This window comes from Zonotrichia leucophrys, chromosome 1A (assembly GCF_028769735.1).
Source record: "Zonotrichia leucophrys gambelii isolate GWCS_2022_RI chromosome 1A, RI_Zleu_2.0, whole genome shotgun sequence".
Lineage (NCBI taxonomy): Eukaryota > Metazoa > Chordata > Aves > Passeriformes > Passerellidae > Zonotrichia > Zonotrichia leucophrys.
In genome coordinates, this window is record NC_088170.1 from 52,486,638 (window position 1) to 52,501,007 (window position 14,370).

Here is a 14,370-nt window from a genome sequence, read left to right on the forward strand (position 1 = left end):
GTTTTAAAAAATTATTATTTTATTTTTATTCTGTAGATTTTAGACTTTGGTTTAGCTCGTCAAACTGATGATGAAATGACTGGATATGTTGCAACAAGATGGTACAGAGCTCCAGAAATTATGTTAAATTGGATGCACTACAATCAAACAGGTAAACTGTGAAGGCTTGTATTTTGCTACAGCTGGATGTAGTGATAGTTTTAAACCAAGAAGCAGCTGTGTTTAAGGATCTCTTTGATTCATTGTGCACATTTCTGTCTCTGTTTTTTGGCAGTTGACATATGGTCGGTTGGATGTATCATGGCAGAGCTATTGAAGGGAAAGGCTCTATTTCCAGGAAATGATTGTATCCTTAATATAAAACTTAAGATTGAACTAAAGAAATACTCTCTAATTCTTCCTTTTTTTTTCCTAAGGACTTGAGTGTTTCTATGGACATGGTTTTGAGGTAACAAACTTGTAAAAGAATAAACAATTTGCTAATCTTTCAGTTCAGTGTATATGACAACTGAATATGAGACCAACTGGTAGGATAAAAACCGGTAACAGATGTTCTTAAACAACAAAAAGTTACATTTATTCTTTTGTGTATCTGTGTTTAAATAATAACCTAGTTACAACAGGGTAGATTTCTTCCATGTGTGGATCTTATTGAAATAACATACACTAAAACTGAAGCTGAGTAAAGGCATCATTTTTTCATCAGCTAATATGATTGAACAAAATAGTACTGCGTTTAGGCTGAAAGTTCTGGAAAATGCAAATGAGTTAACTTTTAATAATAAGTGAATTAATATCTCTGTTCTATTATATTAATTATATTAATTAATATCTCTGTTCTATTATATTAAAAGAAGCCAGTAGTTCCAGCAATGCTACAGGAGCAACAAAGCCCTTTCTTTTCTGCAGCACTGTGCTGTGGTCCCTGATGGAGCATCAGGGATTTCCATTGGTGTTTCCTGTGCTGGCAGGAGCAAAAAAGAGATGTTTCTGAGGAGAGCAGTAAAATAATAAAAGGAAACTGAAGAAAAACACATAATAAGGAACGAGGAACCAACTGCATCAAGCTTTTATTATGAGAAACAAGAGCACATTCTACTGTATTTACATTTCTTGCTACTCTGAAACCCCTCCAAAAACAAACACTTCTGCTAGTACTTAGCTGTTGCTGGGTGCAAAGAATTATGACATTAGAATTGCCTGAAATAATCTTAAGAGACCAAGTCTCCCCACTGACCTTCTGTTTTGCTCAGCATCATTAGACTCTATGGTAACCACAGGCATTCTCCAGGTATATCATCATCAGGACATGACTTGTCCTCAGACTGTTTGATTACATGATATGTTGGTATTGAACAAATCAGTAAATATAGTTCACAAGAAATAAGATTTTTTGTTGTTGTATCATATTTTCTACAACTATATGATTATATCAATTTAAATAAAGATAAAATAATCTTGTTAAATAATCTTGAGTCTATAACAAATGTAATATACTTTACAGCTCCTAGGTGACAATGAAAAATTAACATTTTCAAAGGATTTAATCTTGAGACATATATAAAACAAATTTTTAAAGGTGCCAAATGATAACTTTTCACTTGCCGGTCTTCAGATTAGTAATTTAGGCCTATCAGCTTAAAATAGCCTATCATAATAAACTGATTTTCAGAAATCCCTCAGATCACTGAAACATAAATATGCTATTAATATTAAGCTGAAGAATGTATTAAATTGGGAACTAGGACAGAAAAGCAATATTTTTCATGCAGCTGACATACCTGACAAGTTAATATAGTACTGTAGAGAATTTGGTACTCCAGGACTAGGTTTAATCAGGTATGAATTGATATCCTTCTGTGAGCTATGGGGGAATTATCTTGCTGAATGGTTTTAAGCATCTTAGTTACATGCATGGAAGCTCATTAATTGTCTAAACCCAGAAGGACGGTGTGCTGTTCATTTCCCTGAAATTATGCAGATATTGATCAACTGAAGAGAATAATGGAAGTTGTGGGCACACCCAGTTCGGAGCTTCTGAAGAAAATATCATCAGAACATGTGAGTTCACAGCCTTATTCAGTTAACTGGCTTCTGTCATTCCTTCTCTAACTGGCATTGTATGTCACCGCCTCTGTTACATGGACATTCTGATTTGGAAATAAGCAAATACCTTAAAATTATCTCTGGTTTTACTGCTAGAATGTCGTAATTCAAAAAACACACTTTTGGAGGCATCCAGATGCCTTGACTGTCACCTGAATAAATTTTGATATTTGTTCTCATGTACTCAGTTTTTGCAAAGTGTTAATAAATTAGTCTAAATGATTTTTTTAAGTGCTTGTAATTAAAATATTCTTATAATTTAAAAAATTAAAACTGGTCCTCAGCTCAGAGCAATATCTTTTTATTAAATCTGATAATCTGTCTCTGTAATTTTTGTAAGGTTTTTAAACAGAGATGTATCCAAATCAAAAAATGTCTGCTCTGCATGAGTGCTCCATTTAGATCCCTAATTTGAAAACCATATTTGTTCATCTTTCTAAGTGCTTGCATGATGTCCAGTTTCTTGATAATATTTAGTTAAGAGTGGGCTTTTTAACTTTCCATGTGACTTCTTTAAATAGCAATCTAGTAAATGACCAATTTCCACTTAATTTCTCTGCTAAAGTGACACTTCAAAGATTCATTGTAAGCAGTAACTGTGGATAGCCAGCTGAGGAATGAGATGTAGTATTGTTTGATAAAGGCAGGTGATGGGCATGGGGTAAGAGTTCAGATAAACACCAGCACACAGATACCTCCTAAGCTTCAGCTCTTTTCTTAAACCCCTTCTGTATACACCTCAGACTAATACCAGTGGCTGTTTCTCAGCTTGTGTAAATATTGATGCGTTTCCTTTGACCTTACTAATGAATACACTAGCAGGTTAAGTAAGCAAGAGCAGTCAGAGAGCCAGAGCAGCCCTGTATTTCTGGAAGGTCCAAGCATAGTGAAACCTCTTCATCACAGGCCAATACACAGTCCCAGAGTTTTTAGGTACCCTGCACCTATGAATGGCTGTGGCAGGAGGCTAACTAAGCTTCCATCCTTTTGCCAGAGACTTCATCAACCAACAAATCTCAGACTGTGCTGTTCCAAGCACAGTCCTTGTAGAGTCCTTGTATAGGACACAGACCTAAGCATAGGTCCGTGTATAGTCTCATAGGTCCTTTTGTAGCCTTTATGTGCTGTTAAGACCTACAGGTTTTGCTGTAACACATTCTCAGAAGTGAATACAAATGTGTTATTTTCCCATAACTAGTGAGCTTTTTGATAGTGAGAGTAACACCTTAAATACTTACTGGAAATAGAACGTGCTTTGTTCTTTTAATTTCTTGTGTTTCAGAACATAGCTCAGTGAGGTACAGGAATCCTGAAACTATTTTATTTGGGCTAATTATACCTTTAGAGCACAGGCAGAGCACAAAAACTCGGTTAATGAACAGGAGGGCTGCTAGGTCACCTGTGGGCTGCTGCTGCCTGATTAGAGGAGCAATGTTAGATGAAATGCATACCCTGCTTGGAGGTAATTGCCAGCTGCAAGGGAGTTTCTTCATTCTAGTCCTTCTTTACCATGTAGTTTGGCCTTATGTTTAGGTATTTCTTAATGCAGCCTGCAGACATGGACAATTTTTTAACATTCCTGTAACAGCAATGTCAGAGATTTGCTGAAATGCCAAGTCTATTTTCAGTTATAAGTAGAGGATTAAAGAACTGGAAACTAAAAGATCAATCTCCTTGGATGCTTCAGCACAAGTTACTGAGGTGTTTGTCGGTGTTTCATGTTAATATGAGTTTAAATGGTAATCGTATTTCAGAATAATTTAAACACTGGGATCTCCTGGTCAGGTTTCTGCAGTGAGCATATAAGCAGAGGGGACAGGCTAGTACATGCACTTTGATAGGTCTGTTTTGTTTTCAAAGGATTTCTGGGCAAGGTTGGAGGTAATTTTCACTGCATCTTATTCAGTCATGTTAGGATTAGTTGTTGATTAGTTGCTTTTTTCCATGGACCAAGGATGCTTAGTTAGCCTTCTGCAGATAGTGTCCTTCTAACGGGACTGCTAAAATCCTGAGAGACATCTCTGTAACACAAACATGTTTTAAAAGGGTTAGGGTTTGTCCAAAGACCAGCTGAGGTTTTTTATGGATTTAGGGGATAGCCATCTGCTCCTTTTTTGACAATTCCTTTTCAGAATTCCCTGTTCTGTCTGATCCAAATATGCAACCTCTTCTCTTGCCAACCTACCTACCTCAGCCTAAAAATCTGTAGCTCATGTACTGTCAGGCTGACATTTGTGGATCCTATATCCAGGCAGGCTTTTACTAGCTGAGTTTGGATTAACCTTTCACAGCCATAGTGAAAAGGCAAGCTCTTAAATTCTGTCAAACATCTGAAAATCCATTCACATGGAGTAGCAGAATTTCTTCTTTGGTTAGTGAAGCTACGTCTCACCAGAGAAGAGAGATGAGGGAAGGCTACAGATTGAATTATACCACTTTGCTGAGGGTAACTGAAAGATGATTTAGGCTGCAGTTTCTGACTGAGCATTACATGCATGTATTCCCTAGGGATATACTGCAATGAACCAGTAAGCACAGGTAAAAACTAAAGTGCTAACACTGAAGCCTTAAATAAAAATGGACCTGCTTAAAACTCTCTTGCTTATTGTCCAGTATACAGGGGTGAGTGTTTGAAACAAGGTCATACATTATGGTTTTATGTAAAAAGGATTTCCCATGTAAGAAACATAAAAAATACAATGTCTGGTTTCTTAGAGCTGATGTGGTTACTGTTGAGCAAAATTTAACCCTTATCATAAGTATATTAACTTATTTCTAGGCAAGAAAATACATCGAATCTCTTCCACATATGCCTCAGCAGGATTTGAAAGCAGTGTTTCGTGGTGCCAATCCATTAGGTAAGAAAATCAGACTGACACAGATAAAATTTTTCACTAACATAGGGATTCAAGCATTCCTTGTGTTCCTTGCTGTATGATCCCATATAATAATAATAATAAGAAGAAGAAGAAGAAGAAGAAGAAGAAGAAGAGTGAGAAACGCATTGCTTAACCTTTCATTCTGAGACTGTTTTCCCATTATGAAGCCTGTGTCTTTTTGTTTCTGATGGAGATTACAGGAACATCCTAAAGGGAAATGGTCCATAGATGAAAAGCACAAACCAGTTGTAGATAGCAGAAATAAATAAAAATCTCATGGGATCTATATTAGAGACATAATTTCTGGCTCAGGAAGGCCATGAGCTGTAAATTGCTGGCAAGCAGAAGAATATACCAGGAAGTATAGCTGTTTGAATGACCCTTTGAGTATTATTTCCTAGGAATATATGAGCCATTGTTGGACACAGGATACTAGGCTAAGGCAGACCTTTGATTCTGTGATTGTTTTTCTGTATAATCCATTGGTTCTGCCTGTGCAAAAGAGATGTTTCTGTGAGCTTTTTCTTGTGACATAAAAAGAAGACATTTGAGTCATCAGAGTAATTTCACTGCAGTACCAGGTCAGTTCCATCAAGTGCACATTAAAGGAAAGTATTGTGAATTAAAATGGTTTGGATTCATTTTGTGTATTAATACAAATTTTATTCTTGCAAATACAAGTAGTTTGGAACATTTTCATATTAAAAAATGGGATTTATTTGCCTGAAGTACATGACAGCATGCTACATATTAATAGCATAAAGGCAAATTAATGCCAATGCTTATATAAAAACAGGGAAAAAATAGTATTTGAAGTAGTTATAATTTCCATTAAAAAACTCATTTCAGCCATACAGCTCTCTCTTATTCCTATAAGATATTTGAAGTATACTTCAAATGTCAACTTTAAACATATTTTGTTTATGCTGTATCCTGTGAAGTGGCTTTGGGGTTTTCCTCTGATTGTTTCATTGGTGCAGCTTATTAGAAATGTAATCTCACACTTTATTATTCACAAGTTAATTAGCTTGGTCCTGATCAGTGCAAACTTAAGCACACAAAGCACAACATAGAATATTACCTTATAAGCACACACAGATCTTTTTAGAATTAAGATATCTGAAGAGCTGAATCAGATCTCCATTTGACTATACTGAGCCTTTGTGCATGCCACAAGCAAACCAGAAGCTTCCTTCAGCTCTCTTTTTTACTTGCAGCACAAAATCTTCAAAACTTACTTGTTATGTTGCCTAAATTTTGCCAGTAATATTAGTTGTGTTTAAGGTGAGTGAGAATAGATGGTTTCTTTTATTTCCTCGTGATCTCTTCTGGCTCTGAACTGCATTTCTGGTTTTGCCTTAGCTGTAGACCTTCTTGAGAAGATGCTGATTTTGGACAGCGATAAGAGGATCACTGCGTCGGAAGCGCTCGCGCATCCCTACTTCGTGCAGTACCACGACCCGGATGATGAACCTGAGGCCGAGCTCTACGACGAGTCCATAGAGAACAAGGAGCGAACCATCGATGAATGGAAAGGTATCAGAACTGCATGCACTGCTCAAGACATGTAGCAGAAGATAGCCTTACTTAAATAACAGTTTTCCTCCATTTCTAGCCAGAGGAATTCGAACTTTTAAGCCTCAGGCAAACAAGTTCATATGTGTGCTTGTGGAATGGACAAGCAGAAAAGCTTATATTTCCTCTCTGGATTTTGCCCTCACCCCCTGCTTCTATCATCTCCTTACTAGATTCCCTGTAGCAGTGAAAGCTTAACTAAAAGCTGATGCTAGCTACAAGGTAATTACACATTCTGTTTTGCTTTTAGTTTTCTAGGTCAGATCCCCAGCTGAAGTAACTGTCCTGGGGCAAGTGACATTACTTGGGATTCTGGTCTAGTTCTGACCAGAACCAGAAAGTAATATTGTCCACATAGATGTGTATTTTGTTAATAATTCTTTAGATAGCAAAGGAATTTGGATTAATAACTACACCATACTATTGGTCCTGTTTGAGATGATAGTTGATTTTACTTGGGAGTGACACCCTAAAACCTTTCTTTGATACATACTGCAACAACCTTCCATGCTTGCAACACAATCATATTGCACTGCAGTATCACGGAAGTAAGGTGGCTCAACATTAGACTGCAAGGACACTGAAAAGTGCAGTCCAATTTCACCACTGTATAATGAGGACATATTCTAAAAATTCCTTACTAGAGATTTTAAATTGAGAATAATGTTGTAGAAAACTAATTGTTTCTATTTATTAATAAAGGTCTTTCCTTGGCATAAGATGAAATATGTCTTCCATAAAATAAATGTTCTTTTATTTCTATTTGTGTTTTCTGTAACTTTTACTTGGGAAAGCTTTGATAAAAATGTATTTTCATAGTGGTTAGGTTTAGGATGAAGAATATCCCATGTCTTACTCATGCCCATCCACTTGTTTTATCCTGGGCATTACAGGGGAGAAAGAAGACTGTCTATAGCAAATGTCTTAAAGGAAGATAATAGTGGGGTTATGGCTCTCTCTACAAAAAATCAACCTCCTAGAACCCTGGAAAGGCTTTTGTAGAAGTTGACTGTCTGTACAAACAAGGAGGATTGACTGGCATCACTTACTCCTTACACATGCTCTCCTTTGCAAAACCTACAGCAGCACCCATACATCTTGTTTGTTGAGAGCTGCTTTCATTTGCTGCTGTACTCAGGAATGGATGATTTTATTTTCTGCTGCTTTTTCATTTGCCTGAGTCTTTAACAGGAAAGTTTAACAATTTATGAGTCATGAAGTGGATTTCTGTTTGTGATGAAACTCCATTGAAATTATTTCAGCAACAATCTTAACAGCTTAACGCTTTCTAAACTGAAATGAGGACATGAAGGTGAAATCTCTTGGAAGGCAGTATCATATTATTTATCATGGCATTTTTCTTGTATCATTTTTTACATCATTGACCTTGATGGAACTACAGGTCCAATTCCTTTATTCACGTGAAAAAAAAAGGTGTGAGAGAAAAACCTCCAAACTCGCACAGCAGGTTTGCTGCTTTTCCTTCTTCCCTCTGGCTGTATTTTTATCTTGGGGAATAAACTTTTCATTTTCAAGTACTGCATGTGCCACATTTAAGTAAGATGAGATAAAATGTTTGTAGTGTTGATGAAATATTGACCCAATTTCTCAAGATGTTGTTGGCATGTTTCTGCTCTTTTTCTGTTCAAGTTAAAAATCAGTGGTGCCTGATCTCAAGGGACTGAGCACCGAAGTAAAATGAGATTTCAGACACTTTGTCTTATACATTATGCACTTCAGAGTCTTTTTGGCCTCCATTGCACACTGCTGAGGCTCACAACCCAAGCTCGTAGATTTCTTACTGACACGTTTAATCAGTTAGAAAATATTTCAAAATTTTAGAGGCCAATAATATGCTATTCAGAGTTGAATACTATACATTCTCTCCTTAGATGTTGCTCCAGTAGCACATCTCTGCTGAGTAGGTGCAGTGAGAAGTGGGTAAAAATTTCATTAACATAAACCACACAGCCAGTAAGAATGATTTCTAATACAGTTCCTGGTGTGCGATTTGTGAGGACACTGGCTTCTCCAAGTTCAGTCAGCTGTAGCTGCTCCCTGGCTGCCTGTAATTCTATGTAATAGTCATAAGTCAGTCACTCAAAGTCACCTAACAAATCCTCCAATGCCTGGAGTTCTGCACACAGAATTTCCTTCACAGAAATCCCTCACTGAAACTGTACACAGTGGTCCAACACAACACAACCAGAGCATAAGCAGGATGCAATAACAAGAGTTTTTACATATTTTTTTAGAGTCCTAGGTACACTTGGAGGCATAGCAGCTGTCTCAGACAGAGTTACGTAATAAAAAAGCTAATAGGCATGAATTTGGTATGATTTAAACATCACTGTTTGGAAAACAGAAGTTGGAAGTAATGCCAATACCTGAAGTTAGCCATATGCAAACAGGATTTGTTCCTTAAAAAGCAGCATCTAATTTGTGAAAATAGAAAAGAGGTAGCCACTGACAACATAGTCCCTTAATGTCCAAGGGAGAAAGCAGGACATGACCGTTAGCATGAAAAGATAAAGGGTTATTCCTAAAGCAGGGTAACATAGCAAGTAACCCATGTTTCTAGCTATTGATGAATATAGAATTTGCTGATGAAAGCTGTTACGTGCTTCTAAGACAAAAAGAAAAATTTTTTCAGAGTACCGTAAAATTAAGTCAGCTACAGTAAAACATTAAAAAAAAACACCAAAAAACCCAAAAAATCCCAGGATCCTGAGGAATTAGCACAGAATTGCAAATGATATATAATTGAAGGCAACTGATTGAGAGATGATGGAGAATGTTTTTCACAGTTAAAAGTGTACATTTTAAAACCTATCTAGGTATTTCTAGTTTCCATTTTCCATTACATATTGTCATGTATTGTATTTTGGCAGGTCATCTGACAGGGTAATTGATGTTTTCCTTTCAGGACCTGTGTGTTTTAGTAATTAGTTGAAGGGGACAGTCATGTTGTACAATAACAGTATTTGTGAGTCTAATTTGTAATCTGAGGTTAAGAGGAGGATTCCTAGTGAATTCAGTCTATTTTTGGATCTGGAAGCTAGAGAGGCTGGATATACAAACTACAGGTCATGTGTATCCATAGAACTGTTTTGTCTGGAATATTTTTCTTTTGGAGAAAATATCACCTAATTCTTCTCTCTTCCTCACACCCCCTCTACAGAACTTACCTATGAAGAAGTGAATAGCTTTAAACCACCTGACCTAAAAATGGACAGCCTGGAGATAGAACAGTGAATACAGGCAGCTCTGTCTTGCCTTGCTGCACTATGAAGACTGTTAAAATATAACCATACAATTTAACCTGTGGTCAGACATAGATTTTACTATCCAAAGATGTTGGAGGAGATGTGGAAAAACAGATGCATTAAACAGAAGCCAGATGTCTGGTTTGGGTGGGGGTGTCTTTTGCCTTGTAATATGAATGTATTCCCAACTCACAAAGGGTGGTAAAGAACTGCTTCATTCTGAAAAAATTATGCACTGAGTTCTGTCAAGCTATGTGTTCTGCATGTTTCATTTTATCAGTTGTACTGCCAAAATAAAGGTGACCTTTTAAATTAATTTTAAAATTGTACATTTAAAGCATGAATGTATACAAACATAAACAATAAGTCCATACAAGCAATCTTTTTTTTTTTTTGGTGGCATTTTATCTGTCTGTTTTTGTACTATTTATAGTTAGTGCCTTTATGAAGAGAGGGCGTGGTAGTGAGATAGACAGAATATGCATATGTAGTCATATCTGTGGTGGTCTTACACATGTACTGGATGTCTCTCAAGCAATCTTAACACCAGTTGAAAGTCAGTAAAAATAAATCTTTCTCTTCTCTTGCCATTCAAGTGTGTGTTCTCATTATTTTCCACATCTCTTTTTCAATCTGCACAATACCCATTTGTGAGACAGTTTTCCTTCCCGGTGTGTTCCTCACCATGCCATTGCTGGACTGTTGGTGAATTTGCCTGGGTTTGCAGGAAGGTGCCTTGAAGGTACTGCAGCAGAGCTCTGTAGACTCCTGCAAGCTTCAGCAAAGGCTGTCACAGATGGCAGTGCAGGAGTGCTCAGTTCACAGCTTTGAATTAAATATTCCACATTGTCTTATTTTTTCACAAAATCCTTGGGAAAGTAATCTAATAATTGCCATTGGAAGACATGACAAAACAAGGAGAGTCAAGAATTTGACACATTCTCATTGGAGTTTCTTTTTAAGCAAATTTTTAAAGGTTTTCTGACTCTGAAAAGTTGGAAAATTAAATTTAAAAATTGCAGGATACATCAGATACCAAGATTTTTTAAAGAATCAAATTTATCTGATTCCTTCATTATACTGTATACAGGAACATAACATGCATAATACTGTGACAGGAATATCCTTTTGGCACAAGGCCTCTTGTATTGTATTAGCTGTGTCTTTGTACACACTTGTGATTCACAGCTGTTTAATGTTTAATTTGTGTCTTGTTCTTGCTCTGTCAGAGTCTTATTTTAGAGGTGGCTTTTTATAATATTTAGGTTTTCTGAAACTTTTGTCATTAATATTCAATTGTATAGCAGTTATATAAGGTAATGGATTCTACTGCATTTACTTTCCTCTGTATTTTTTCTATGTAAAAAGAAAGGCTTTTTCTTAATAAACAGATTTAAAAACAAAAACTCAAGTCCAAGAACTTTGCTTTTTTCAAAAATAGAAATAGACATTCCATCTAAAAAATATGTTTCTAATTTATGGACTAAGTGATAGACTGTTTTGGCAATGTTGACCAGTTATCCAATACTTGTATCCAATGAAATGCAGCCACTTGTATTCAACTTCCCCCAGGGCATGTTAATCTGAGAGTAAATGCCTGCATGGATTTCTTGTGACTCTGTTGAAGTGCTGTCAGCCATTGTTACTTTGGCTTCCTGTGAAGCTGGATGAGGATTGTAATGATCAAGTAATGACTGAATTTCATGCTGACTAAAAGAGGTGAAAAAGTTCTAAATCTTTAAACTATTTGTCTAACAACATAAATGAAAATACTCAGTCATATCTTGAACATTTTTTAAATTTGTTTGTTTGCCGGTTAAAAGTAACTTAGTGCTTTATTTTCTCTGAAATTTGATAGTGAGTTTACAAGCCTATTTGGCAGCTCCATTTCAGTTGGAAGGGCAAAGATGAAGTAAAGAGATTTCACAAGAACTTTTTGTGTCCGACAATAATTAATTTATTATGGGGTTTGTCCCTTCATTGTTAAATCTGGTTTCCTGGCTCTGAGGGTGGCTGTTGTAAAATGCTTCAAAGGATGGGTAAAACTGGTTGCCATAGCTCTGCCACTTGAGGTATAAAGAAATTTTTTGTTGCTTCCAAAATTTCTTCTGGCAACTCTGAATCTTCCTCCGAATATTTTCTTTGGCATTCAGAGATGCAGGTTTTTTTCTAGGAGATAAATTATGTAGGAAGAACATGGTCATGGTCGCATTTAAACTAATCAAAGGTGACAGTAATGGGCAACAATAGCTCAGCCCTTTTTAATGAATTACCATCAAAACCTGTAAATCATCTCATTTTAATGTCAAGAAAAACCGTAGAGAGACAGACATCTTTTTCCTACATGTGCAAAATGAAGGTAATTATTTAGACCTCAAAAACCAATAATTAAAGTATTTTTCTAGAGTAGGTAACCAGCTCCCTTGTGGCAATCCAACATGAGACTATAATTTGATAACTTTATCAGTTTACAACAGCAGGAGAGGGTAATTGGAAAGCCAGTACCCCAATGGGACAGAAAGGTGGGAGGCTTAGCACTAACAATGCTTATCATTTGAACACAGATGGAAGAAAACATTTATCTACCAACTCAAACAGGCAGATGGAGGTAAATATAGAGGGGTGAACGCTTTGTCAGGCTTGGTGAGGCAGATGGCTTAAAAGTAAATTTTAAAAAGTAAATATAAAGCTTTTATAAAAAAGTATTTGCTAAAAATGTCATTAATGAAGGCATTGATTACATGGCCCAAATGTTATTTGCAAAACTTGTAGTGGTTTCTGCTTAAACAGCAGGGGTTTAATCTCCTGACAGCACTGTTACTTTCAGTAGCACAGTTGTGCCTTTGCAGGTGCCCTATACATTGCATTTATGCTTCAGGAGAGCAGGTAGGTTTTAGCCCACACTAAATCAGGGTACTCTCATCCCTGGCCACCTGCAAAGCACAGAGGGGAAGGAGGAGCAGGGCTGGGCTTTGCTCATGGAGGAGGCAGCTCAGGCTTCCAGTGGGCAGGACACAGCTGTCCAAGGGCTTTCTCTGGTCAATTACCGACATTGTTAGCAATTTACTTTTAATCTGAATTTATTTAATTTCAGCTTTCAGTTACAAGGGCTTATTATCCATCCACCTAGTGAATTCAAATCACTTCTAGTATTTATTATCTCACTCTAATCAGGGTTAGTGCAACCCCAAGTCTAGTAATTTTATCATCACTGGCATCAAAAGTTCTTGCAAAAGGAAAATCTTTTGCATGCATCTCAGTCTTTTTACATGCCTAAGTATACACAACACTTTTAGAATCTGCAACTTTATTTTTTAAGCTCTTTACCTCATCAGCATTGAAACCCAGCAACAGGAAATTGATATGAGACAGCCAAAGCAGACAGGAATAAAAAACCTTAATCTACAATGGACCAATGGAAAGAAAAAACAAGGATAGTTTAGAGGAAAAGCACTGTTTTAGAAGATATCATGTGCCATACCCTGAAGATACAAAGTGGCTACTTGAGTCTGAAATAGCAGGATTACTAATAAATTCAAAAATTTATGGGGGGGGGAGTAGGAAATTAGGTAATCAATACTGATATATTAAAATAAATACATCATTATCAATAGGTAGAGTCATTATTTAGACAGCTTTGTTGCAGAATTCCAGGTCATGCTCTTGGTGTTTTTTTTGATATGGTATACCAGATGAAAGCAAGAGGGAAGGAGGGTCAGTGTGCTGCAGGATCTGACACAGCGAGCTCACCCTAAGGGTCAGGAGGGGAACAGCCCTTTCAAGGACAAAATGTTGGCAGCAAAAGAAACTTTGACAGAGGTTGGAAGGAGTCAATACAAAAGTTACTTCCTTCCTTTTTTCCTGTCACATGTGCTCCTGGATCATAACAAGAAAACAGACCTCCACTTTCCCCACTCCTGGGACCTGGTCAAAGATGAACGTGTCCAAAAAGTGCTGTACAGAACTGCCAGCACAAATTACTTAAGTATCCTTTGCTACATCTGTAAATTACTGACTTGGCCCAAGAATCCCTGACAGATGAGCAGTGGTAAAGATTTAGCTCTCTTGAAAAGAGAATTTCACTGTAAATGGAGTAAACTATGTCTTTTGTTAGCAGCAGAAAGGAATTCAACCTCGACAACATCAATCTCCTTAGGAATTAACAGCAACACTTCACTTTGCTTTAAAAGCAGCTGGTTTTTTGTCACACATTGCTGCTACTGCTGCTAGTATTTATGGATGCAAACACTGGTTCTTAGAAATCAGCACATTTGCACAAGTGAGAGTACCAAGTGTCATTAATTTATGAGTCTGGGTAAGGGTTTTTAAGGCACTAGTACCAAGAGATTTAGAAAGCTACATTAGTGTTGCTGCCACTGCCCTTCTTTCTGCTATAAAATAAAATATTGAACTGATTCACCTAAAAGCGTCTACATTTTCACTACAAGGAGGAAATATATTGTGAGCTTTCTGTGTGATCACTGATCTTCCAACCAATCTGACACTTAATCCATTAGACCAGAAATTTCAACATAATGAGCAAA

General features: G+C 36.8%; 1 protein-coding gene across 1 annotated transcript in view; it reads left to right on the forward strand.

Moving 5' to 3' along the window:
* The window catches only part of MAPK11 (mitogen-activated protein kinase 11), a 31,643-nt gene extending 20,475 nt beyond the window's left edge, over window positions 1-11,168 (forward strand). Inside the window, exons 7-12 of the mRNA XM_064702758.1 lie at window positions 37-151; window positions 275-346; window positions 1,982-2,061; window positions 4,886-4,964; window positions 6,348-6,521; window positions 9,742-11,168. Coding sequence (XP_064558828.1) covers window positions 37-151; window positions 275-346; window positions 1,982-2,061; window positions 4,886-4,964; window positions 6,348-6,521; window positions 9,742-9,815 — 594 coding nt within the window. The 3' untranslated portion in view covers window positions 9,816-11,168. The remainder of the gene's footprint in view (window positions 1-36; window positions 152-274; window positions 347-1,981; window positions 2,062-4,885; window positions 4,965-6,347; window positions 6,522-9,741) is intronic.
* The last annotated feature ends 3,202 nt before the right edge of the window (window positions 11,169-14,370 follow it).